The following is a 26683-nucleotide window of genomic DNA, read 5'->3' as shown; positions in this document are numbered from 1 at the left end:
ATTTTGTGATATGAAATCCAGCATGTCTATCTTGTTTGCTGTGTCATACAATAAAATAATAATAATAATAATAATAATAATAATAATAATAATTTATTTATTTTCTGCCCTTCTCCCTGAGGGTACTCAGAACAGATTACAGCATATAAACAGACACAGGCAAACATTCTATGTCTTTTTACAACGAACTACAATGAGACACAAACACAAACAAAGGTAAAGGCTTCTCCTTTCATTTCCGGCTCTGGAGGCGATGCTCATCTCTGGCTCTGGGGAGGTGCTCTTCTTCATCTCTAAGCCGAGGAGCCTGTGATGTCCTCAGACACCTCATGCTCATGTGGTTGGCATAAATAAATAACTGCTTGGAGCATCATTTTTGCCTTTATTATCTACTCACATTTGCATGTTTTCGAACTGCTAGGTTGGTAGGAGCTAAGGCTAACAGCCGGAGCTCACCCCGTCCTGCGGATTCAAACTGCCAACCTTCAGGTCAGCAGTTCAGCAGCACAAGTGTTTAACCCATTGCGCCACCACGGCCCCAAAAATACTTTATAGCATATGGTTTGAGTTGCTGGATTACTCAAATCGTGGCTCAGCCATGGAAACCCATGGAGTGTCCTTGGACAGGTCACTCTCTCTCAGCTTCAAAGGCAAAAGCAAACCCTTCTGAACAAGCCTTGTTGAGAATAACCTGTGATAGGTTTAACTTGGGGTCACAGTAAGTCAGAAACAACGTGAAGGCATGCAACCACAATTGTACAGGAAACGATAGTGAGTGAGAAGAAGAGAAACTGAGTTGGTACATAAAAGGAAGGGAAAAGGTTAAGTTGCATTTCTTCTCTTTCCTCATTACTTTTTGAGGGAGAATCTAGAGCAGGCATGAGCCAACTTCGGCCCTCCAGGTGTTTGGACGTCAACTCCCACCGATAGGCTATTAGGAGTTGTGAGAGTTGAAGTCCAAACCACATGGAGGGCCGAAGTTGGCCCATGCCTGATCTAGCAGGTAGGTTGAGCCTCTGTTTACTTGGAACAGAGAATGAGATAGAAGAAGATGGCTGAATCTTAAATCTTGCACTCAATGTTAAAGCTGTGTGGTTGAGCTTTACTTGCAGCCAATCCTGTGTAACACCCTCCCAGTTTCTATAAAGTCACTCAAATGCAGGCATGTCCATCAAGCATTCTGTACATAAAGCAGCTGTGCTGTACGTACATTGTACCATCCAAACAGTGCGTCCCATGATCTTTTACAATGTCACAGAGGATGTAGCGTCTAGATCACAGGCTGCTATACTAGCACTGCATATATATATATATATATATATATATATATATATATATATATATATAATCTGCATCCAAAGCAGCTACTTTCAGTTGCTTTTATTCATTTGGTCTAGCCCTGAATCCAGATGGCAATTTCGCTATATGCTCCAAAAATAAGGGATTGACACGCTTTGGTGCCACCTAGCGAATAGCAGTTGATGTTACAAGCTCTCAGGTCGGTTTCCATCACTCTAAGCTGTATTCACTGATCTTGCAAAATACTGTCTTTGTATTAGAGGCTGTTATAGAAATGAGATAACATTATTTCCTACTTGTCTATGCATATGGGCACGCCGAATGCTTGGAGGTTGTTAGCAGTAACACAAACAGCAAATGCTTGTGAGATTATTATTTTCTAGCATTAGAAATCAGATAAACTACCGTCTGCCTAAGCAATAGAAGGTTAAATTTTGCTGAGTGCTTATTTGCGCAAGGCAGGATGTTTTTCTCTGCTTCTGCCTTTATTGCCAAATGGTTGCTTTAATTCAGAACTGAATTTCAGCACTGAAGTTTTCGCTAATTGTTTTTTTTTTTTGTTTTTTTTTGCCAAAAGTAATGATGGCAGCAAGGGGGATAGGGGTAAGATTGTAGTTTACGGTACCTCTGCTTCGGATGTATGCATACGTAGCTAGATAAAGCAACGGTTGTAATTTTTGCAATGATGTGGAGTCATTTCAAACATTTCCAAATGCAGAGTTTTTTTATCGTGTCAGAACATACTGGAAGTTGCTTCTGATGTGAGAGAATTATTATTAATAATAATAATAATAATAAAAAAACTAGCTGCCCTGAGTCTCTTCGGGGAGATGGAGGCGGGGTACAAAATAATAACAAAATAAAGTTGTTGTTGTTATTATTATTATTATTATTATTATTATTATTATTATTATCATCTCCCTGAAGGGACTTGTGGTGGCTTACAAAGCATTTGAGGGTGCAGCAATTAACATAAAACGGTACATAAGTATAAACCGATAACACATAAAATTATAGTAACAATCACTATCATCTGTAGAATTGGCCGTCTACAGAGAGGTTGCCCAGGGGACGCCTTGATGTGTTAGGTGAGAGGCTTCTTTCATATCCCCACAAGCTAGAGCTCACCCCGTCTCATGGATTTGAACCGGAAACCTTCATGTCAGCAACCCAACCTTCAGGTCAACAGTTCAGCTGGCACAAGGGTTTAATCCATGGTGCCACCGCACCTCCTTCCAAATGCAGGTGACTGAGCTATGGCCACCTGAACCAATGAACAGAAAGGTAGGAAATCCTTGAGTTGTTGTTACTTTAGGGTGAGCAAAGGCCAAAGCTGATCCGTTTTTCTCCGTCTGTCTGCATTCCTGCACAGATCAGGGTCGTATTTGCATAGATAAGCATCTGTAGAAAGCTGTGTTGTTTAGACCTTCTCTTTGGCTGGCTGCGTAATAGCCTGCTCACTATCCTTGGTTATATATTCCACTTTGTCATGGAAAAAGAAAATACCTATCAGATAAGAAGAGATACTTTTCTTGCCTTCATCATAACATGACATGTCATGATATCATGGAAAGGGAAGCAAGTGTTTGTTTTACTTGAACGTGTGCCTCCGAAACGCTCCCTGTCTTTTCCTTTTCTTCAGCCAATTCTGCTTTCTTTCTTACCCTGTCCTGCCTAACCCGATTTCTTTGCTTCTGGTTTCTCCTTTCCTCCAGCGGTGATTCCCTTGACTGACTCTGAACACAAGTTACTGCCTTTGCACTTTGCGGTTGATCCAGGGAAGGACTGGGAGTGGGGGAAGGATGACAATGATAACTCCAAGCTGGCCAAGTAAGACATTTTTCATCATTCGGATTTCAGCCACTGAACTTGAAGTCTGCCCTGAGACAGAATTTCGTAGACTTTGGTGGAGCGTTCTCAGCCGAGGGGCTTGCGGATGCTTGTGGGTTAGTTGTTAGGGGGTTCCAACTTTGACTGCTGTGGCTGGACGTCACATGTAGCGTGTCTCTGAATCCAACAGAATGAGAACTATTCAGTGTTACTTTGGGGAGCCTGGAGCACGAGTATGGCTTGCCTTTTGAAATGACTCCTTTTTCTGCTTCTCTCAACTGCGGTGGCCACTTTTCGGTGATTATGATGTGGTCTTTCCTCTCTCTCTTTTTCCTTCTCAGTTTGATTCTGTCTCTGGAGGCCAAACTTAACCTTCTGCACAGTTACATGAATGTAACCTGGATACGCATACCGTCGGAAACACGGGTAACGCCTTTACTCTCCCTAAGCAGTTTGAGATGATATTTGTGCTGACAAGGAGGCTCACGAGAGCAGAGGGTCCCGTGCTCTGCGTCCAGCCCTGGAACAAGGAAACGCATTGCATTTGTGCTTTGTTTTTGTGGGCTGGCATTTTAGGGAAGTTGTGTATTATTACACAAGAGGTTTAGGGGACACAGAGAAGGAGCACGGCTGGCCAAGTATCTGTACACTGGACCCCTCTAGATAATAATAATAATAATAATAATAATAATAATAATAATAATAATAATAATAATATACTGGGATCTGCACGCATCATCCGAAAATACATCACACAGTCCTAGACGCTTGGAAAGTGTTCGACTTGTGATTTTGTCGAAGAAATCCAGCATATCTATCTTGTTTGCTGTGTCATACAATAAAATAATAATGAGGATTTAAAGATTGAACTGCAAAGACTCTGGCACAAGCCAGTCAAGGTGGTCCCAGTGGTGATCGGCGCACTGGGTGCAGTGCCTAAAGGCCTTGGCCTGCACTTAAACACAATTGGCGCTGACAAAATTACCATCTGCCAGCTGCAGAAGGCCACCTTACTGGGATCTGCCCACATTATTTGCCAATTTATCACACAGTCCTAGACACTTGGGAAGTGTCCATCATGTGATCCAATACAACAGCCAGCAGAGTGTCTGCTGTGGACTCAACTTGTTGTGTTTCTAATAATAATAATAATACTAATAATACTAATAATAATAATAATAATAATAATAATTTTATTCTTATATCCTGCCCCATCTCCCTGAAGAGACTCGGGGCGGCTCACATGGGGACCAAGCCCAGCAATACACAATAAAATACAATCACATAAATAAATTTAAAACATATAAACTCATAAAACATATAATACATTAAAACATACTCAAGCAATAGCTACTAGTCAGGCGCAGTGAACATATTGTGAAAATTCTACCTCCTATGTAATGCCAAATACAAAATTCTGTTCAGCTGACCTGTATAGAGATAGGAAACCTTGCTGCTGATATTGTTTCCTACACAACATTGACAAATTAGATGAATTAGATGAGCAGAATTTTGTAAGGAAAAAAAATCTGTCTGGAAAGATATCTGAAATATCCTGCTTCAGAACTTTCAGAGATGAATTTTGTGAAATGTTCCTTTCTAGCCACACAGGAAATTGCAAAGCTCACATTCAGTGTTTTCAGATAGCACACGAGAACGGCAGCAATTATATTATAGAACACTATAAAGAAGAACTGAAATATGAAATCTTACTGCCACAGTGTACAGCACTTAACTTACCTGCAAACCACTTGTCATTTTTGACATTCTTGCCCGATGTTGGCAAACATCCAGATAATGACATCTGGACTGTTGCTTTGTTTTCTTGTCCTTTTGCATATTCAATTGTGCTGAAATGCCTTCCACACAGTAGCATTTTCACACAGAAAGAGACTCACTGGAATTTCTGGATTGCCATAAAGCTGAATTTCCATTCCTTGCCCTCGATATACTCCAAATACGGTGCCCTGTAGACACTGAGCAGGAGCAGACACGACATGCAAGTGTGTTGAGATAGGTCAAGCAAGTGAACCACAGGACAGCTGCAGAAAAGGACATATTCAGGAATACTGGCAGATTGAACTGAACTGGAGAGAGAAATTTCCTACTAAATCATGGAACACTTGGAACATATCCACTCCATCTAACATCATTCCAAAATAAGGAACATATCCGCTCCATCTAACATCATTCCAAAATGGTATCATCAGATGAGAACACATAAGGCATTTAGTTATCATCGTCATCTTGTTTGCAGTCATTTCAAGAAAGGAAATTCTCCAAAGACCAGTTCAGTGAGAAATTTGGCGAGCTTTGTTATAGAAAGCCAAAATGCAAGGAAACAAGCAAACAAAAATATCAAAGATGAGACCACCTGTTCATATAACCGCTTTGTGTATTAACATTACACACACAGAAACTCTCTGAATTACAACCTTTGTTTTCCATGTCCTAACCATCATCAGAATTGGTCATAAAAATGTCGAGAGGTTTCTTGTTGAGGCAGACAGGACAATTCTTGTGCATGCTTGCTCATCCTAGTTCCTGACTGTCACCTTGCTTCTCCCAATAGGCTCCCTTGGCTCAGCCAGAATCCCCAACTGCGTCGGCAGGAGAGGACGTTCAGTCTCTTGCCGATTCCATGGACTCCGACAGAGATTCCATCTGCAGTAATTCTAACGGCAATAGTGGCAAAAACGGGAAAGAGAAAGAAAAACAACGGAAGGAGAAAGAAAAAAACCGCGCCGATTCAGTGGCCAACAAACTTGGGAGTCTCAGCAAAACGCTGGGCATCAAGCTAAAGAAGAACATGGGCGGGCTCGGGGGGCTCGTGCATGGCAAAATGAGCCGGGCGAATTCAGGAAACGGGAAGAACGGGGAGATCATCGAGAAGGTCAAAGAGAAGAAGTCCAAGTCCCGCAAGGGGAGCAAGGAGGAATCCGGCCAGTCTGCGAGCACCTCCCCCTCCGAAAAGACCACCCCCTCCCCCACCGAAAAGGCAAGCATCTCGCCGGTTGAAAAAATGATCTCCAAATCCCCGTCGGATAAGCAGTCGGACCAGTGGAAGTACAGCACTGACGTGAAGCTGAGCCTCAACATTTTGAGGGCCGCCATGCAAGGGGAGCGGAAATTCATTTTTGCTGGCCTCCTCCTGACCAGCCATCGGCACCAGTTCCACGAGGAGATGATCGGCTATTACTTGACCAGTGCCCAGGAACGCTTCACGGCTGAACAAGAGCAGAAGAGGAAGGAGGCGGAGAAGAAGGCCACGCTCAACGGGTCGGTCGGCCGGAAGCTGGAGCAAGAAGCCTTCTCGAAAGAGAAGCTGGAATCATCTCCTCAGGGAAGGGCATCACCCGTCTTGCCTCAAAGCCATACGACTCCACTGGTTTTAAAGTTCAAAGACCGCACTAGTCCCATGCTGGGGTCATTTTCCTCACCGAGCAACAGCGCCAAGAGAAGCGGACCCATCCCGGTATCTGCCCACTATAGCCATACGCCCCCCGTTCAACGGCAGAGTGTCATCCACTTGCATGACGTCAACTCCAAGCCATCCAGCTTCCAAGACGATACCTACAAGCCAGTGGTCGGTACCTTAAAAACGTGTGCCACGTACCCCCAACAGAACCGGTCGTTGTCTTCGCAGAGTTACAGCCCGGCCCGGATAGCAGGCATCCGCACGGTCAACACGGTGGAGTCGCTGACCTACGCCATGCCTACGGACCACAAGTCGCAAACGTATACCAACGGGTTCAATACCAGCGACATCCGAGACTGCTTAGAATACGCCGACGAGGAGGCCCCTCAGACCTGGTTAAACAATGACAAAAACCGAGGCCGGAGCACCGTTTGCCCCATCTATTCCATCCAGCAGAACCACTGCAAGAGGGAGAACTGCTCCTTCTACGGCCGCCCGGAGACTGACAACTATTGCTCCTACTGCTACAAGGAGGAGATCAAACGCAGGGAGCGAGAAAACAAGGGCCATCGACATTAAAGGTGGTGGCGCTCTTCCCAGGACTATTTATTTCCTCCATTTTTCTTACTTGGAAAGTTTGTGTCAGTGGATGACGGGAGGAAGAAGGAGGGAAATCCTGCAAAAAGGGATCTACGGGGAGAAAGGTCTACGCTTATTTTTCTTTTCTGGGGTGAAGAAAAACAAGGATAATTTATCATAAAGAATTTATTGTTTTCCATTTTGTGGTTGTCTTTTTTACATACACTGGTAAGCTGAAAGGTTGTTTACTCCTTTTGTCAGTGCTATGTATATGTGTGGTCAAAATTTTACTAATGGTGCCTGAATTTACACTGACATCACTCAGGTAGTAGAAAGATAGGGAAAAAGTCATAATAACTGGAGATGTGGTATTGTAATAAGATTGTGTCTGCCTCATTCTATAGAGCCATCTCGGTTAAAGAAAAAAGAATTAACTTTTCATAGTCCCCTCCCCTTTTGTAAAGCCGGAGGGGAGGGAAATGGTAGTTGTGTCTTCTAACATCCTTGCTTAGAAACATTTGTATGATTTTTGTGCTCTGCGGATACACAAATGAAGGTCTGGATTCATGAGAGCAGCTTTCCCACCCCTGAAACACACACTCTTGAGTGTATTGACGAAAGTGAGACAAAACTATAGGATGAAAGGCCTGTTTTTAAATTGGCATATTCCCTCTGACTCTCGAAAATAAGCACTCTTTACAATTTAATGGGGAGAGGTCCATAGGAGGTGAAACATCTGCAGCCATGGTTTTGGACACTTGTCTTTCTGTTGCTATTTAATGCAGACTGCATACTTGTGTCCTACAAGTGACACAATGGGCCAAACCCTTGTGCCGGCTGAACTGCTGATCTCAAGGTTGGTGGTTTGAATCCACGAGATGGAGTGAGCTCCCATCTGTCAGCCCTAGCTTCCCATGCGGGAACATGAATGATGTCTCCCACAGGATGGCAACACATCCGGGCGTCCCTTGGGCAACGTCTTTGTAGACAGCCAATTCTCTCACAGTATGTTCTCAATTTGCTGCTGATACCATAAAAAAAACCCTTGAGTCCTATTGAGTTGAGTGTTTAGTTCAGCTTAGCAATACTGTTGATTGAAGCCACCTGATTTAGATATTAATTCTTAGAAATTCCGGAAAGTTGGCACTATGCAAGCAAAATGTAATAGTAGCCGTGTAACCTAAGGTAGAGTTGCTGCCTCTTAGCAGAGAAGGAAAAATGACCGATCTCTAAAGGCCTCTGGAGAAAGAGAGTCCACCCACCCACCTTAAAGCAATATATCTCACTGTCAAATATCTCTGGACCTTACCTGGTCTGGGTTGAATTTCATTTCCGCATCCCGCATCCATTCCATTTCTTCAGGATTCGTTCACCCCAATGATAGGAGGGCGAAGAACGATTACAGTGTGGCTTCATCCTAATGACACAGATCTGTACCCCTGCAGTCTTCCCTTTTATTGTGACGAGAAGCCTACATTTAGGGTCCCGCCTTTTAATTCCTACCTTCTTTGATAACTTTAGGTTGGGAAGAATATCATCTAACAACCCTCCCTCACTTCTATTGTATACTTGCTTTTCTGCATCCTTGGTTTCAAAGCAATTGTGCCTCTTGTCAATTGTGCGTTTTTTGCACAACGTTTAAACTGCCTCATGTCAAAGGACAAAGCGAAGTGAGAAGGGCTCCTTGGGATATCCCAAGAAGAACGGAAACTATATACATTTATTTATTTACTTAACATATATTCAGCCTCCCCTTCTTTCTGGCTGAAAGCAATAGGAAATATTACCAATGTTTTATGACAATGCTTAATGAATCCAGGCGTGTCGTTTGTGTATCTCTGAGAGGTTTACAGTATACGTGGTCTTCTGAATTAGGGTCTATTCCCCTCTTCCCCTCCAAGAAACCACCCGATGAGGTTGTTTCATTGTATTCATGCCATACGGCAGGAGTTCTGTTATGGGAAATCCCAGCAAGAAGGAGGACGGACGATGTATTTGACACTGCCTGGGCTTTGCAGTCTTCTTCTCGACCACTCATTTTGAAGTGAGCGAAAAGGGCACCTTCCCCCCTTTTAAAGGGACTCTTCCCTTGCCCTTTCTGTGCTTCCGGTTGAGAATTGAAAGCGCAAAAGAGAGGTGGCGAAAGGCTGCTGCTAAGTCAATTTGAGCAGGAGCTTTGGATGCTCCAGCTGTGAACAATGACTCTGTTGTCTTCATGGGTTAAGTGTAATTGCTCATGCATTTTTTTTTGGCCAAAGAAATCTGTGGTACCGGGTGGCGTTAGCTATCATTGTATTTGTTACAGAGAGAGGTAAATCAGGAAAAGCAAATATTAGTAACTACTAATATATTTGTGTAGGAATAGTTTTCCATATTCCCGTGAGCACTTCTCTAGGTGAATTTAGGTAAATTTGCTATTTATCATTTTCGCTTCTCCCTTTTGATTTAACTACCTTGTAGTGCAGGCATGAGCCAACTTTGGCCCTCCAGGTGTTTTGGACTTCAACTCCCACAATTCCTAACAGCCTCAGGCCCCTTCCTTTTACCCCTCAGCCGCTTAAGTCTATTCTTCACTCCCTCCGTTCTCAAACCTAATCCGGCTTCTTGGGAAAACTCCCGTTTCACAAGAGAACTGAAAAGGCTGATGGGGAAAAGGAAAGGGCCTGAGGCTGTTAGGAATTGTGGGAGTTGAAGTCCAAAACACCTGGAGGCTCAAAGTTTGCCCATGCATAGTGTAGTGGGATAAAGCACTTTCTAAAACGATACTTAACAAGGTATAGGTTTTTTTTTCCAATCAACACAATGGTTATGGAAACAGATGGTGAATCTTCCCACCAAAAGTATTCAAATTTGGGTGTATTGGGTATTTGTGCCAAATGTGGTCCAGTGAATGAAAATACATCCTGCATATCAGATATTTACATTACGATTAATAACAGTAGCAAAATGACAGTTCTGAAGTAGTAACGAAAATAATGTTATGGTTGGGGGTCACCACCACATGAGGAACTGTATTAGGAAGGTTGAGAACCACTGGACTAAAAAGGGACTGTTGGTAAAAATGATACAGTTGGAGACTTCCTTCTCATAGCAAATTAAGTACCTTTGGAATGGATTCGTCTTGAGGGATATTTGTCTTCATTTTTAAAGCCTTGAAACACGTTTTGCTTGTTTGAAATCTCTCTTGTTCATGTCCCCCCCCCCCCCTCACCGCTCCGTCTTTCTCTCCTGCTCTCTCTCGTTCTCATCTTTGCTCCTCTTTTGCTCTCTCTGTTTGGTTCTGTGTTTCTTTCTTGCTTGTGCCAGTGATTAGTGAATTGGTCACTTGGTGGTAGACAATTCAACATGTAAAGGGCTAAGGGTTCACGGGAGGTGATTTCCAAGTCAGGATAGGGCAGGGCTGTGCAAAAAATAAGAAGGAAAAGAAAAGGGAATTCGGCACTTCACCAAATATCGGCGCCGTCCATCAAGGTGTTGTACAAACCAGAATCTTGTTGGGCTCGGCCTGTTGTTTGGTGCGTCAGAAATACAAAGATGGAACAGTGGTTGAATGTAATGTGTTGCTAACTGTTCTGGAGAAAACGGATGTATGTACAAATGGAAAAAAAAAGAGAGAGAATGTTTTATGGTTATAATAAAGTATACATGTATACTGCTAATAGTCATGGGGAAAAGGTATAAAGATGTATGGAGGGGAAAGGCTGTTTTGCTTGAATTGTTAAAATCATCAATCCAAGAAAATATGCAAAAATGTTTTTGACCTTTCTTCTGTGGAAACCAAGGGTCTAGGGTTATGAAGAGAACAGTATATAATATATAGGCATTCCCACACTTTGTAATAATACACTTAAAAGAAGTATTTAAAAAAGGGCTAATGAATGAATAAAACGTGATATACTTGTGTTTACAGATAATGTGTGTTGTGTATCGGGTGGGGTTGGGTTGAGTTGAGTTGGGTTGGGTTGAAGCAGGTTGAAGTAAGCCACTGCAAGCAAAAATTCAGAATTGTCAGTAGAAGTCTTTTCTGTGTTGTCGAAGGCTTTCATGGCCGGAATCACTGGTTTGTTGTGCATTTTCTGGGTTGTATGGCCATGTTCCAGAAGCATTCCCTTCTGATATTTTGCCCACACCTGTGGCAGGCATCCTCGGAGTTTGTGAGTTTTGTTGGAAAACTAAGCAAGGGAGGTTTATATATCTGTGTATATCCCTTGCTTAGATATATAAACCTCCCTTGCTTAGTTTTCCAATATACCTTACAACCTCTGAGGATGCCTGCCATAGATGTGGGCGAAACCTCAGGAGAGAATGCTTCCAGAACATGGCCACACAGCCCGGAAAATGCACAACAACCCAGAAGTCTTTTCTGTTCATAATACACAGTCCCAAGTTGAATTGGTTCCTGACTGCTGTTCTTTCAGTACAAGGCCAGGATGTTTTCTTACTCTTCTGAAATCCAAAGATCATGCAAACTCCTATTTCTAATCCCACTTGAATTCAGATCCACGGCAAATTCACCACCTTAGAGAAGGGATATTTTAATGTGGAGAGTCCATAATTTTGGACTGTGACTCTTGGTCAGCAAGGCCTTATGGTAGGTTTGTCTTAGGGTTGCTATGAATTGGGATGTCTTGAAGGCCCACAACAACAGCAATGCAATATGGCACGGATTGTTCATGCCTTGTTTCCGAAAGCATGTTTGCAATATGGAGCCCTCGCCTCGTGGCTCTTACTCTGCACTTACTTTATGTCTGCAACAGACATGCGCTAGCCTTCCCATGTTACATGACGATTGGCAGGCACAAGCACGTCTTTCACGATGTGAATTGTACAGGAGAAATAACGGAGTCCAACCTGTGCATTTAACTCTCTGCATAGAGTGGGCCAACTGAGCCTTATGAGAACCCCAGGTCTCCCCTTTTTTGTATCCCTTAATGGCTACAATGTTATACTTGGAAATCCTTGCTTGAAGTTCAGAATCAGAGAGAGGTATCTGTATAACTTTGTGCCACCATGCACTGTGACTGGAACATCCAGAATTATTTATGCAGACTAAATCAGGAGGGCTTAAGGGTGCGTCTACACCAGGCATGGGCAAACTTGGGCCCTCCAGGTGTTTTGGACTTCAACTCCCACAATTCCTGGCCTCATGCCCCTTCCTTTTCTCCCTCAGCTGCTTAAGTCTATTCTTCACTCCCTCCATTCTCAAACCTAATCTGGCTTCTCGGGAAAACTCCCATTGCACAAGGGAACTGAAAAGGCTGAGGGGGGAAAGAAAAGGGCCTGAGGCCAGGAATTGTGGGAGTTGAAGTCCAAAACACCGAGAGGGTCAAAGTTTGCCCATGCCTTGTCTACATTGTAGTTTGATGCCACTTTAACTCTTGCGGCTCAGTGATTGTAGTTTTCCAAGATCTTTAGCCTTCTCTGCCAAAGAGTGCTGGTGCCTCCCCAAACTATAAATCCTGGGATTCCATCACATTGAGCTGAAGCAATTCAGGTGGCGCCAAACTGCCTTGACTTCACATTGCAGATGCACCTTTAGAAATTATTTGCAAATCTATTCCGTTGTATGTGTGTGTGTATACATATATATAGGTGTGGGGCCACAGTTGCTCAGTGGGTTAAACCGCTAAGCTGGAGAACTAGCTGACCGGAAGGTTGGCGGTTCAGATCCATGGACAGGGTGAGCTCCTATTGTTAGCCCCAGCTTCTGCCAACCTAGCAGTTGGAAAACATGCAAATGTAAGTAGATCAATAGGTACCTGCTAAGCCTGGCCCCTCCAAGGAAGCCATGTGAGCTTCTACTCAAGAAAACCCACATTTAAGACACATCAGAGTCCGAATGTCATTCATTTCCGTCTTCCAAATTATCAATATTCCCAAAAATGTAGAAAGTATGCGCCTGTGACTGGATTCGGACTTAGTAAAATGTCAATTATGGCCATTCAAATCAATGGAGCCAATTGCAGTAGGAAACACACAAAGGGGATGTGCATGTTCTTATGGTGACGGAGCAAAAGAGGAAAGAAATCAGCATCTGACCTTGATTGTAAGTGGCTTTTCAGCTCAGAGGACATTTCAAACTTCCTTGCAGTGTACAACTGTGCTCTTCTTTATTTGAAAAGCCTGGCAACTTTTGTAGACTGAATTGCCAAATAGAATAATACGGTTAGAAGACATTTAAAAAAAATAACTTCGGTATAAACTTGTTTTGCACATTTTGCTTTCCTCTGTGTACATGATTGTGTTCTTTTTAAAACAAAAAAACAAAGGAAAGAATAGTATATTGGGTTCTTTTTTAAAAAAAATGGGAAAAAACACAAAAATCCCCAAAAGAAAAGTTGTTTTGTAAGTGTGTTCTGTTTGTAGACATAACGAGGCTGTATTATGTTGGAAATTTTTTCCAAGCCAAGTTTAAATTATGATATAGAAATTATTTTTATATTATTTTCAAAATAATGCTACAAAAAAGCAATATTTTGCGCCTTTATTATAGAATCGTCGTCATTTTAGTAGGTTGGCGTGGGAAATGTGGTAGTACTAACCGTGTGAAGAAAGCTTTGTAAATGTTCCGAATACACTCTGAATGCTCTTTATCTGTGTATGCCAATGTTTATTGAAGGCTGGAATACAGAATGATTTTTACTGAAAAGCTCTATATTGTGGTTTCTATGCATTTTGGTAAACAGACACTTGGTTCCCCTTTTATTTCATCATGTCACCCTCTTTTATAAGACGCTGGTGTCCTCATTTCACGAACAGTCATTGGGCATGAAATCTTCTGACATGAATTCAATGTGAAACCTTTCAGTGCTATTTATTTCATTTATTTTCAGTATTTATATTCTGCCCTTCTCACGCCGAAGGAGACTCAAAGCGGCGTTACAGAACACACATACGGCAAGCATTCAATGCCGTTTATACAATTAACAAGGACAGACAACACAAACAGAAGTAAAGGCATTTTTCCCACACACATTTCAATGGCCCATCTTCCAGATTACTCCTTGGCTGGTGGAAAGGGATTTGAATGCTTTGAATGGAAAGAATTTGAATTATTTGACTTGACCCGCATCTGGATCAGCTACAACTACTTTCTCCGTGGCAGACATTCATTAAAAAAGGCTCAGATAGTAGCCATAGCACCATCTATATATGTACCGTATATACTGGAGTATAAGCCAAAGGCACCTAATTTTACCATAAAAAACTGGGAAAACATTGACTCAACTATAAGCCAAGGGTGGTAAATTTCAGAAATAAAAATAGATACCAATAAAATTACATTAATTGAGGCATCCGTAGGTTAAATGTTTTTGAATATTTACATCAAGCTCAAATTTAAGATAAGACTGTCCAACTCTGATCCAATCATGATTCTCATCTTCTTCAATGTAAATGTGCTTATGTATCCTTTTAATAATAATAGAGTAAAATAATACATGTAATAATAATAATAATAATAATAATAATAATAATAATAAATAATACAGGAAAATGATACATGTAATAATAAATAGAGTAAAATGTAATAATAATAATAAAATCAGAGTGAAATAATAAATGTATTAATAATAATATTAATAGAGTAAAATAAATGTAACAGTAGCAACAATAATAGAGTAAAATAATAAATGTAATAATACCAATAATAATGGAGAAAAATAATGAATATACAATATATTCTCGAGTATAAACTGACCCAAATATAAGCCAACCAGGACCCTCACCCAAATATAAGCCGAGGAGGGTTTTTTCAGTCTTTAAAAAAGGGCTGAAAAACTAGGCTTATACTTGAGTATATACAGTATATCTTCCTTGGTTTATTTAAGGCATGTTTATTATAAAAGTTTTATTATTGTGCCCGTGGAACATCAAGGTTAACTTCCACATTAAATGTTGCTTATTCTGCGAAGGAAGGAGCTGTAAGAGAGTCTGTCAAAGTGGGACTGAAATTTGTAAACACCCCCATTATCAAGACTTTGAGGTTGAAGGATCTGGCACGGAGCAGACCCTTGAGATTCATAAGGCTGTTTCTGTTCATTTGAAAAGGTTTTTGGGTGGGTTTGGGGAGGCAGGGTAAACCCTGTTGCTGTAAGTAACTCAAGAAGGAAAGCCTTGCTTGGGTGGAGCTTCCACCTCGGAAGGGAAACAGGGGAAATGCTTCTACACTTTGCTTCACAGCCTCTTTGTGACTCAAGGGAGCCTGGCCTTGCGGTGTCGAAACCACGTGTTTTGGGTTGAGTTTCCTTCTTGCCACAGAGGCGGCAGAGAGCTGAAACACACAATTTTGACGGCCGAAGTCTTCAGGGACAGACAGCACATTGTTTGATTTTTTGGGGGGCTGCTTCAGTATTCTGGTTGTGTTATATAGAAAAACACCTACCTGATCTCTGACTTGGAACAGAAATCAGTGAACCATTGTGGCAGTCAAATGGTAGGGGTGTGCACAATGCCCCCAAATTGTACCATTTTGGGCTTTGTTTTCGACTCCCTCCCCCATTCTGTTTTCTGGGAAATTCTTGTTTTGGGTGCTGTTTCCATTCCGATAAGATTCCGATAAGAACTTCAGAGGCTCGATTCACCATCATTTTTCGGCCTATGAGGATGAAACTTGCTGTTAGGAATTGTGGGAGTTGAAGTCCAAAATGCCTGGCCTACACTGACTGTGATCATCTAATGCAGTCCCAAACTCAATTAAAGTTGACGGCACTGACCCGCTAGATCCTAAGTTTGCCTATGCCTGCTCCAGAGGGAATGGAGCACAGATGTAAGGCTTCTCAGCTCCAGCTGTGTTGCTGTGGGTTAGTCTTCTTCGGAAGAATACACCAAGACACACAATGAGTGAAGATACCATACGGCTTTATTGTTCGGAATACAAGCGTCTACTCTACTGCCCATCTATATAGGCTCTAGCTACAGTGTCATAAATCATTCTTAGAGGCCTGGCGCGTGGAGGTTACCCATTCTCACATTCCAGAGTCCCTTTGCCCCCACCTCAGGGCAATTGGGTTTTATGGCTGGTTCATATGTCCTGACCTCCCTTTTGGCCCATGACCATGTGCTCTGTGTCAGCACTCTGTGTCCGGAGATGGAATGAGATGGGGATCATGACAACAGAATTGCTTTGGAGGACCCAGACATTCCTGGAGAAATGATATTAATCAAAACCATGAATCATCAAATATGCAAAAGTTAAAAACCCCCAAAATGGAGAGTCAAGTGTATAGTGCAAGACCTCACAGTTCTTAAGAACAGTGTAGAAGAGCCCTGTTTCTCAACAGGACACAGGGAGAATATTTGCCTCTTCTATAAAATAGCTCGGAGACAGAAAAGTAATCAGTTTGGGACATCAAGTAGCATTCAGCATGGTCAGTAGTTAATCTGGCCAAGAAAATATGAGTGTCACATTGAAGGGACTGACTTGACCTTGAAGGAGCTGGGGTGACCACGGCCAACAGGGAGCTCTGGCCTGGGATGGTCCAGGAGGTCACGAAGAGTCAGAAACAACAACACAGCATCAATGTGAAATAGAACAGTGGCGATCTTGTCTTAAGGATTATGCCTTGTGCGTTATGGGTTATGACTTGGGTAAAAAATAATCGTTTGGTTTGAGGAAACGTGCCTCAGTCTTGTGACGCTTTCCAAGGGTCCCTGCCAGACGGCGTTGGCCCACTTTTTGTCCCACCGCTCTGCGATCAGTTTTGATGAAAGGCAGCATGAAAGGAGGTTTTATATTAATAAAACCCAGCCGTGGAGAAGAAAGACTCGGCTGCAAAGCGGCGCTGCAATTAGGTAATTGTAGACTCCGTCCCCGACTGTCTTCTCCCGTCCGCCCTCCTGCCTTAAACGCTCCTCCATATGACTTCATTAACTTCAAGGAGCGCCTTCTGCGGAGGGAGGTCTTGGAGACAGAGGCCGACTTGAAAGGCCGGAGCGGGGCCCTCATACTGGGATGACTTAACTGGCAGCAAAGCCTCGTTCACTGGGAGGGTCCCGTTCAGCGCATGGAATATTCCCTTGAGGTCTTCTTTGCTAGGCTGTTATTAAAGTGGAGCCAGAAGACTTTCCCATTCATGGTAGATAAAGGCCTCGGGAATTAGCACGAAGCCTGTGATCAGATAACCCGCTTGGAATTGCAGCCCCCCATTTTCTTGCTTGGAGACAGCCTCTCCCCCCACCACCACCTTTCATATAAAGATTATATATTTCCAGGTGGGAATCGGAGGAGAGGTGAGGCGGAATAGCTTTCTCCTTTGATCTCTTCTCGGCTTGTCTTATGTGGGTCAGGCACACGCCTGGCCCGGGTTTTTCAGGTTCCATAAACCGGTGCCATGCCAAAGGAATGTTGCAAAGCTCAGCTCGCTCCAGACTCTCCCGTTTTGGAAAGAATCACTCTTGTAAATATAGGACCGAGGGGCAAAGACCCGGCAAAGTGTTCCCTTTTGGATGCTGCTTTTAACAAGCAAGGCCTTTGCAAAGCTCATCTGCACTCTTGCCTCTCAAATGGACACTTTCATATTACGTTTCTCACAATGAAGCAAGTAAGGAAAATGGCAATTATCCAGCAGAACTAATTCTGCTGAATGACCCAAGTTGGCCTTATAGGGGAGCACCCTTATATTTTACACCATTTACTTGAGTCTAATGCACCATCGAATCTTGGGTTTTCAAAACCCTGAAACCCAAAAACGTATTTGCTGGTGAATGTAATGGCCACTACAATTGCTTCCTGCTTTGACTTCCTTCTTTAAAAACAATTGTGTTGGAACATCAAAGCTTTCAGTAAAGGAAAAGACACCTTAAATGCTATGGAGTGATGGGGGCTGGACTTTCACAAGGCCTTGAGCCTTCTCTGCCAAAGAGTGCTGATGCCTCATCAAACTACACATCCCAGGATTACATAGCATTGGGCAATGACAATTAAATTACAGATGATATTCCTCATATAGTAGCTCCAGGCGCAGCTCCTGAAGCAGCTTCCCTATTCCTTTGGCTCAATGCTAAGACGACCATATGATGCAAATCTAATACGCGCCCTAATTTTGGCAAGGTAATTTAATCGAAAAAGGTGAGCGTTAGATTCGAGTAAATGCAGTATATCCTTGTCTCCATGGACCCAAGGTGGATCACAATATAAGTTGAAGCACAATACAAGATAAAAGCAAGCATGGAAATCCACTGGATTATATTGGGCAAGCGGTACGTTCTGCAGCATGGCTTCTTGACACCTCTTGTAATTTGCCTTTTTATTTAAAATCAAGACAATTAGAATCAAAGTGTAGCACGCACACAAAGTCAAAGACCTTTCCTACGTAGCCATATTTCTACATTTAGTCACCACATTGTTCTTTGCACATGCAGTAGAATAGGAGAGGGCCACAACTTGGTTGTGCCATGGGGTGAGGTTGGTGAGTTCTTGCCCTGGCCCTGATCCATATCACTTTCTTTCCCAGTATAGCTCTGTAAAACATTGCTTTCCATCCTTTATGTTGGGTGTTGTTGTTTTTCTGCCCCTCTCGTTGCCATCCTTGTCTCCTCGTGGAGATCTGAGGATTTTCTGACTGAGTCACAGAGCTGGATCCCGGCATGCCACTACCAGCTGCCTGAAACCTGCTCAGAGATGACATTTAGAAATCCCGTCTTGGATTGAGCAGATCATCTGACTCATTTGCCACATGCAAGCAGCTGTAAACAGGCACAAAATAAAAGCAGCTGCTTCAATCAGAGGACTTATTTATAGCGCGTGCCCCGAAACCCTTGCAAATCCTGGGAACGGATGGTTATTCATGTTTGTGATTTACGTATATTCAGATTGGAGCACATCAACCCAGATAGCTCCAAGTTAGTATAACTTCAGTTATGCTTGGTATAGTCTCTAGTGCAGGCATGGGCAAACTTACTGGCCTTGGGGCTGCATTGTGGGCCGGGCCAGGCGGAGAGGGAGCGTGACTGGGCACACGCTGGTGGAGCAGGCCCGGGAGAGAGAGAGAGAGAGAGAGAGGGAGAGAGAGAGAGGGCCTGGAAGAACCAGGAGGACCAGGAGTCATCCTCAGGTTGTCCTCCTGGGATAAGGACAGGGAAGCTCACTCCATCCTTATGCCGGGAGGAAAACGAGACATGTGGCGATTGCTCCGATCCTCCTCCCTAATACTGTTCCCTCAATCTTCGAGCTGTCCTTTCTTGGGAGAAAGGAAAGACAGAATACACCTGAGAGCACTCTGGAGGGCTCTCAACCACTGCATGCCTTTCTTGAGCTGTCCTCCCGGCATAATTCCAGGAGGAGGACGGGTCACACTGTGGCTGAGAGCGTTTTAGAGGACTCTCAGCTGCTGCGTGCCGTCCTCCCCAGTCCTCTCTGCCTTAGGATGCAGCAGGCTTCCTTATGCTAACAGGACAGGGAAAATGAGGGCCTAAGGTAGGCCCATGCCTGCTCTAGTGTCTATTCAGCGTCCCAGTTTCCTCCTCGTCTTATTTCAGTTCCCCCAAATTAATTACAAAGTGCAAAAACTAATTTGCACTTAGTTAACTCACTAGAAGGGAGAGGCTTTCCCCCTTCCCTGCAGGCTCAGGCAAGAGCAAACTGCTGCAGTCTCTCCTCTCTTGTGTGTCTTTCTTCATTTGCCATCTTGGCCACACGCTGACGTCGCTAGGCCACACATGTTCCAATTTTAATTTCAGAAGTGTTGGAGGATATGTGCATTACGCACATAATCAAAACCATCCTGTTCGGCCAGGAATTTGTAGAACGACTCCAAGAGCCCATAGCTCAGCAGAATTGAGATTGGAGCAGATCCGAAAGGTTTCAGCCCATACAGCTGTGGCATTTTGCGTCCTCAAGCCCTGTTTTAACCGGCTTAACCCCAAGAAAACCCTCCTCACAAATTCGACATTTTTGGACATGTTACATCTCTGATTTTTCCCAGGACACATTTACTGTACACTACAGGTAAATAAGTGGACCTCTTTCCAAGAAATGAGTGAGGGTGTGTATATACGTGTGCATTTTCTGTCCCGTGTATTTGAGATTCCACTTGCACGCCTTATTTACGAGACAGCGAGTGGGTGTTTTCCATTTGTCTCAAAGTACACGGATGACTCAGTGAAGTTTTGCTGAGCTTCCTGTGGAGCCGGGGAAGCGTCCCTCAGATGGCCGTTTCCTTGACTCATCAAGAGACTTTCCAAAGCCCTGCCCTTGCGCAAAGCCTGCCCTGAAGAAGAAGGAAATCCTCAATTGGAGATAGGAAACTTGGAAATGACACGCTATTCTCCACCGAGGAGGAGGTTAGTTTGCATTTAGAAGGAAAGACCATAAGCCAGGAATAGAAAATAGTAGCAGGACCTACACCGAGTCTTACTTTCGCCAATAAAAGCCTCCTCCTTGGGTTTCCAGCCATTTATGGCATCTTCTTGGGAACTAGAAAACCAAGACATTTCTAGCTCTTTGATATGAGGAATCGGTCTGTTTTCCCTTATGTGTACCATACCTTTTCGTCTCTTGGTTCCAACTGGATCTCACTTTGAGAGAAAAGCAAGATATAATTTCAATAAATAAAAGTAATTTTAGAGGTACTTCTTCTTTTCTGGGATGAGTTTAAAAAACAACCTCAGCTGCTACCATACAGGACTCACGCACAACTTTAAAGAGAGCAAAGAGAATCCACGTTTTGGGCCAGCAGATGGCAATGTGAGGAAGTCGGTGAAATCCTTTTGGTCTTCTTTCCTGTGCTGCTTCACATCGCTGTTCTCTATATGGGTGTGTGCCTGTGTTTCCATATAGATGGTACTATCCATAACAATAGTGATCGTTTTCTAGTGACAGCGATGTAGCAAAGGGTGGTGCTGGTATGAAATCAGAAAAACAGAGCAATAATAATAATAATAACAACAACAACAACAACAACAACAACAATAATAACAATAAAAATAATAACAATAGACATTGACAAAATCACGATCTGTCAACTGCAAAAGGCCATCCTACTGGGATCTGCACGCATCATCCGAAAATACATCACACAGTCCTAGACACTTGGGAAGTGTTCGACTTGTGATTTTGTGATATGAAATCCAGCATATCTATCTTGTTTGCTGTGTCATACAATGTCGTTGTGTCAATAATAATAATAATGGTAATAAATGATAATAATCAACTGCAAAAGGCCACCTTACTGGAATCTGCACACATCATCTGAAAATACATCACACAGTCCTAAACACTTGGAAAGTGTTCGACTTGTGATTTTGAGATAAGAAATCCAGCATATATATCACATTTGCTGTGTCATACTGTGTCTTCATGTCAATAATAATGGTAATGATAAAACTTTATTTATCTCCCGCCACCATCTCCCAGAGGAATGCAGGGCAGCTCACAAAACACTCAAGATGTGACACAAAATACAAGTGCAAAACAAAACATAGGCAATAAACAGTCAACACAACACCATAAATTTACAGTACCTCCTGGTAAAAACAATAAAATACAGCAATTGCTGTAGATAAAACAGCAGCACTCAACCTCAGAATTGTAAAGTGCTAAAAAAGAGTCTAACGGTCCTCATATGTATTATAAGAGAGTCTTAACATGATTGAAGGCTGTAGTCTGTCTCAAAAAGTGCCAAATATGGATTCAACCCCTCCAGAATTTTTTCCTTTTTGCTCCAAATTCCTAGCATGGTGGGCACAAAACATCATGCACACCTAGAACACTCCTGCTTGCTGTATTTGCTTTCCCTGCATTGCTTGTTTCCTTGGATGACTACGCTCTACTTCTAAATGCTCAGTTGAACTTTTAAGTGACTGCAGCACTCAAAATGTGGAGTCCGGAGGACAATGTTCTTTGGAGGAGACAGTCCTTGTATGCTTAACTTTGTGTAACAACTTCATTCCCATGCCCCAGGCTTCTAGGACACAGCTGCTTTGTTGACTGCCTTCATGTTGTTTCCAACTTATGGTGACTTTGTCATGGACATTTCTGCGAGAGAAGGATGGCACATAATACTGTGTTACTATAGGAAAGATGGCAAAGATACAGCAACATTGTGCATAAACCCAGAATGTTTCAGGGTTGTTGTATGTCTTTCGGGCTGTGTGGCCATGTTCCAGAAGTATTATCTCCTGACATTTCACCCACATCTATGGCAGGCATCCTCAGAGGTTGTGAGGCATGGATAAACTAGGCAAGGAAGGAAAAATATATATCTGTGAAGAGTCCAGGGTGTGACAAGTGTCCTTTGTCAGTTGGAAGCCAGTGTTAATGTTTCAGTTAATCACCCTAATTAGCATTGGAAAGGTTTGTCTCTTGCCAGGGGGGCATCTTTTGTTAAGAGTCATTAGCCATTCTTGGGGCTCCTCTGCCCTCAGAGTGTTGCTTCCCATCTACTGTTTTGATTTTTGAGTTTTTAAAATACTGGTAGCCAGATTTTGTTCATTTTCGTGGTTTCCTCCTTTCTGTTGAAGTTGTCCACATGCTTGTGGATTTCAATTGCTTCTCTGTGTAGTCTGACATGATAGTTGTTGGAGTGGTCAAGCAACTAGGCAATCCTTCCTTGCCTAGTTTATCCATGCCTCACAACCTCTGAGGATGCCTGCCATAGTTGTGGGCGAAACGTCAGGAGAGAATACTTCTGGAACATGGCCACACAGCCTGAAAGACATACAACAACCCTGTGATCCCGGCCATGAAAGCCTTTGACAACACCAGAATGTTTCATTTCAAGAAACCTAACCCCCACCTGTCCTCTCAGAGCCCCAGAGGAGGCTGTCCAAACGCAGACCTTGAGATACGTGCCCCGCTGAAGCCTCTCTTCCCGCCCTGCCAGCTTCCCCATTGTGTTTTCCATGTTATACAAGAGGAGAGAAAGCCGAGCCAAGCCGAGGCTACGCAGAGAGCAAACAATGAGTTCAGCCTTCCCCCGAGGCTCCAAAGAGGAACACTCCGGCCTTTCGCTCAACCTGAAACATGCCCCCTGCGCTTAGTTCAAGCCCCATCCAAGTTGGGTGATGCCACAGGCGTGGTGCATCACCCTCCTCCAGCCATTCCTCATTGGCAGCAAGAGGACATGATACAGAACTATGCCCAGGTTGAGGGTCTTGGCCATGGATGCAGGCATCGTGTCCTGAACGCTTCAAGAATATCTTTCATGAACATTGGGTACAATTCTGAGCCAGACATTTGAGTGCCTTGATGCCAAGTTTCTCCCCTTTGGGTGTTACTAAATAAATCTCTTTTAAGTCGCAGCATCTCCTCCTATACTTCATCCACATTGGCTGTAGCTAGAAAAAACAGTAGCTACAGGTCTTAAAAGGAGCTGGGGAGTACAAAGTGATCCTGTTTGTCCCTTGGCCGGTTGCCTGGTCAGGAGGAAGGCCGAAGGAGTAAGCGGAGTAGTAGGACTCCTTGGGCATGTGGAGATCCTCTCCATGAAATGTGCATGAAGCCAGGGGAGGAAGGAGGGGCAGAGGCAGAGAAGAGGAAAGACGGGAGGAGCTTCTCAGGCTCCCGTTGCTATTGTTCTGCTCTGTTTGGTGTCCATGCAATTTGGTCTCCAGGATCTCGCAAGAATGACTCATGTGCTGAGTTACCCACAACACCAAAAGCCTGGGAAAGTGCGAGCGTTAACCTCTTAAAGATATACACACCCGTCGAGTGAGGAACCGAGGAACAGGATAGCCTAGGAGATAGAGGTCAACATCTGCAATAGCTGAAAACACCACTCTTTTTTCTTTTTGGTTTACATCAGGCCTGGGCAAACTTTGGCCCTTCAGGTGTTTAGGACATTATTCCACAGATATGTATATATACAGGAGCCCCGGTGGCGAAGTGTGTTAAAGCGCTGAGCTGCTGAATTTGCAGACCGAAAGGTTGCAGGTTCAAATCCTGGGAGTGGAGTGAGCACCTGCTGTTAGCTCCAGCTTCTGCCAACCTAGCAGTTCGAAAACATGCCAATGTGAGTAGATCAATAGCTACTGCTCCAGTGGGAAGGTAACAGTGCTCCATGCAGTCATGCCAATGGCCACATGACCTTGGAGGTGTCTATGGACAACGCCGGCTCTTCGGTTTAGAAATGGAGATGAGCACCAACCCCCAGAGTCGGACATGACTGGACTTATCGTCAGGGGAAACCTTTACCTTTTTATGTATATATGCATTCCACTTGCTTCATTGCCAGCAGAATCTCTGAAGATGCCATTAGCCACAGATACAGGTGAAACATCAGGAGAGAATGCTGCTGGGACATGGCCATACAGTCCAAAAAACTCACAGCAACCTAGTCAGAAGTTGACTCAATTTTGCTGTGCCAATCAAATGACAGATGGCACTCCTGCAGTTGAGTGCTGCTGAAAGATAAGATTGAGTGGGCGTTTGCCTTTTGAGATCAATCGAGGAGCAATGGCCGCCCCTTTGCACTGCCGGCGGTGACATTTCTATTGTGTTTCAGTCTCCGTTCCCCAGCGCCACCGCTCTTTCCTAGGGTGACTTTAATTAATCTCCGGTGATCAGGAGGTAGGCGCACTCCAGGGTTGTTTCCTTGAAAACCAAAGGTTATGGAACCCTCCATTGCCAATCCCACATTCATTATCTCCCGGGTGGCTGGAAGCAGGCCAAGTTGCCTTAGAGTTAATGATAATGCATGGAGTCAAGGGCAAGGCAGGAACGCCCATCCAGCTCCCTGCCACCAATGTGCGCCGCTCCAATCTGTGGGCGTTTTGGGTGTGGAAGCCTCTAACCGTATGGTATCTGGGCAGCGGCTGTAGAGAAAACGGGTAATTGTAGGTTTCCCAAGAACTTACCTTTCAGCAGGATGGTATCGTGTTACTTTCACTGGAAACGATAACGCAAAGCATGTTTACTTAAATGTAGGTACAATTGAGAGAGACAGCGTAACGTAGCCGTTAGCACTGGACTACAATGCTGGAGTTTAGGATTGGATTTTCCTCTTAGCAATGGAAACTGGATGGCCTTGGACAAGTCTCACACCTTTAGTCCCGCTGTGATATCGCCTAGAGCAGTGCTCCTCAAACTTTTTAAGCCGAGGGCCGGTCCACAATCCTTCAGACTGTTGAGGGGCCGGTTTATCATTTGAAAAAAAAAATACAAACAAATTCCGATGCACACTGCACATGTCTTATTTGTAGTGCAAAAACAACAACAACAAGAAGAAGAACAATGAAAGAACAATACAATATTTAAAAATAAAAATAATTTTAACCAACATACATTTATCAGGATTTCAATGGGAAGTGTGCTCCTGCTTCTGGCCAATGAGATAGTCAAGTTAATTAGGGTTGTTGTTGTTGTTGTTGTTGTTGTTGTTGTTGTTGTTGTTGTTGTTGTTGTGTGCCTTCAAGTCATTTCAGATTTTGGGAGAGCCTAAGTCTAATATGTATTTATTTATTATTTATTTATTTACTGCATTTATTTACTACATTTGTATCACACCCTCAGAGTGGCTTACAAATTATATGTACATACAATATATTATATTATTAGCATAGCACAATATTAGCATTATATATTACTTTATTGAACTATACCACTATACTGTAATATTAGTAATATTATATGTAATATAGAATATATAATTAATATTATTATATGGTATTATTATTAGTGTTATATTGTATTACATTATAATATTATTATCAATATTATATGTATATACAATATATTATATTATAAAACTGAGGGCGGGGGCCAGGTAAATGACCTCGGAGGGCCGCATCCGGCCCCCAGGCCTTAGTTTGGGGAACCCTGGCCTAGAGCATCTTGGATGGAGGGCGATTAATAAGTAATTAAATGATGATGATGATGATGATGATGATGATGATGATATCTTGGAGAAATATTTGGCCTTCCACTCCAGAATTCCTGACAGTTGGACATGTTAGTTGGGGCTTCTGGGGGTTGAAGTCCAAAGCTTCTGGAGGATCCCAACTTGAGAACAACTGCATTAAAGAAATGACTTAAAGGCACACAGCAACAAGATGCAATCAAGTCGAAGATTTACTATTTAGTGTATACGTGCTTAGGGTTGTTGCTGTGACAAGTGTGCCTTCAAATTGTTTCCTACTTCCGGCGGAAATTTGGAAGGGAGTTCTGCCAATGCTATGAACTGCCAAAAGAGACACATGAATGAGCCTGAAAGCCAATAAAGCTTTAACTCTTACTGGAAACCAGAATGGCAGCTGATGTTACTTCACTTTGGATCTAACATATGAGACAACATGACTCATTGGAAAAGACAGTAATTCTGGGGAAAGTGGGAGTCAGTGGGAAAAGAAGACAACTGCATCATAGATGGGTGGACTTAGTCATGGTTGTCCTGACTTTGCAAGATCTTTGCAGGAGAGTTGATGGCCAAGGCGCTTGGGAAGGGTCTTTCATGTGTTGGGTCACCAAAAGTCAAATGGTAAATAAGAAATGAGAAACTGGAGAGCTTCCTTCTAAAAGGATAAGGCAGTAAATCTCCTGATCGGACACCATCCATGTCCATATTGATTTTAGAGGAGTCCGTCCAAATGGGTTGCAGAAGAGGAAATACCGTATATACTCGA

At 43.2% G+C, this 26683-nt stretch overlaps 1 protein-coding gene across 5 annotated transcripts in view; it reads left to right on the top strand.

Moving 5' to 3' along the window:
- otud7a (OTU deubiquitinase 7A) overlaps window positions 1–26683 on the top strand; it is a 114757-nt gene that overhangs the window by 40561 nt on the left and 47513 nt on the right. For 3 of the 5 annotated variants that reach the window (XM_008119951.3, XM_008119952.3, XM_062963590.1), the window contains 3 exons: window positions 3015–3129; window positions 3471–3555; window positions 5702–13775. The exons of 1 other annotated variant lie outside the window; for it this stretch is intronic. In XM_008119951.3, coding sequence (XP_008118158.1) covers window positions 3015–3129; window positions 3471–3555; window positions 5702–7126 — 1625 coding nt within the window. In that variant the 3' untranslated portion in view covers window positions 7127–13775. Of the gene's footprint in view, window positions 1–3014; window positions 3130–3470; window positions 3556–5701; window positions 13776–26683 lie in introns of those variants that run through there. One more of the 5 variants, XM_062963591.1, reaches the window with a different exon arrangement.

This window comes from Anolis carolinensis, unplaced genomic scaffold, assembly GCF_035594765.1.
Source record: "Anolis carolinensis isolate JA03-04 unplaced genomic scaffold, rAnoCar3.1.pri scaffold_11, whole genome shotgun sequence".
In the NCBI taxonomy this organism is placed as follows: domain Eukaryota; kingdom Metazoa; phylum Chordata; class Lepidosauria; order Squamata; family Dactyloidae; genus Anolis; species Anolis carolinensis.
The sequence above is the reverse complement of the archived record's forward strand: the minus strand, read 5'-3'. Positions and strand labels throughout refer to the sequence as shown.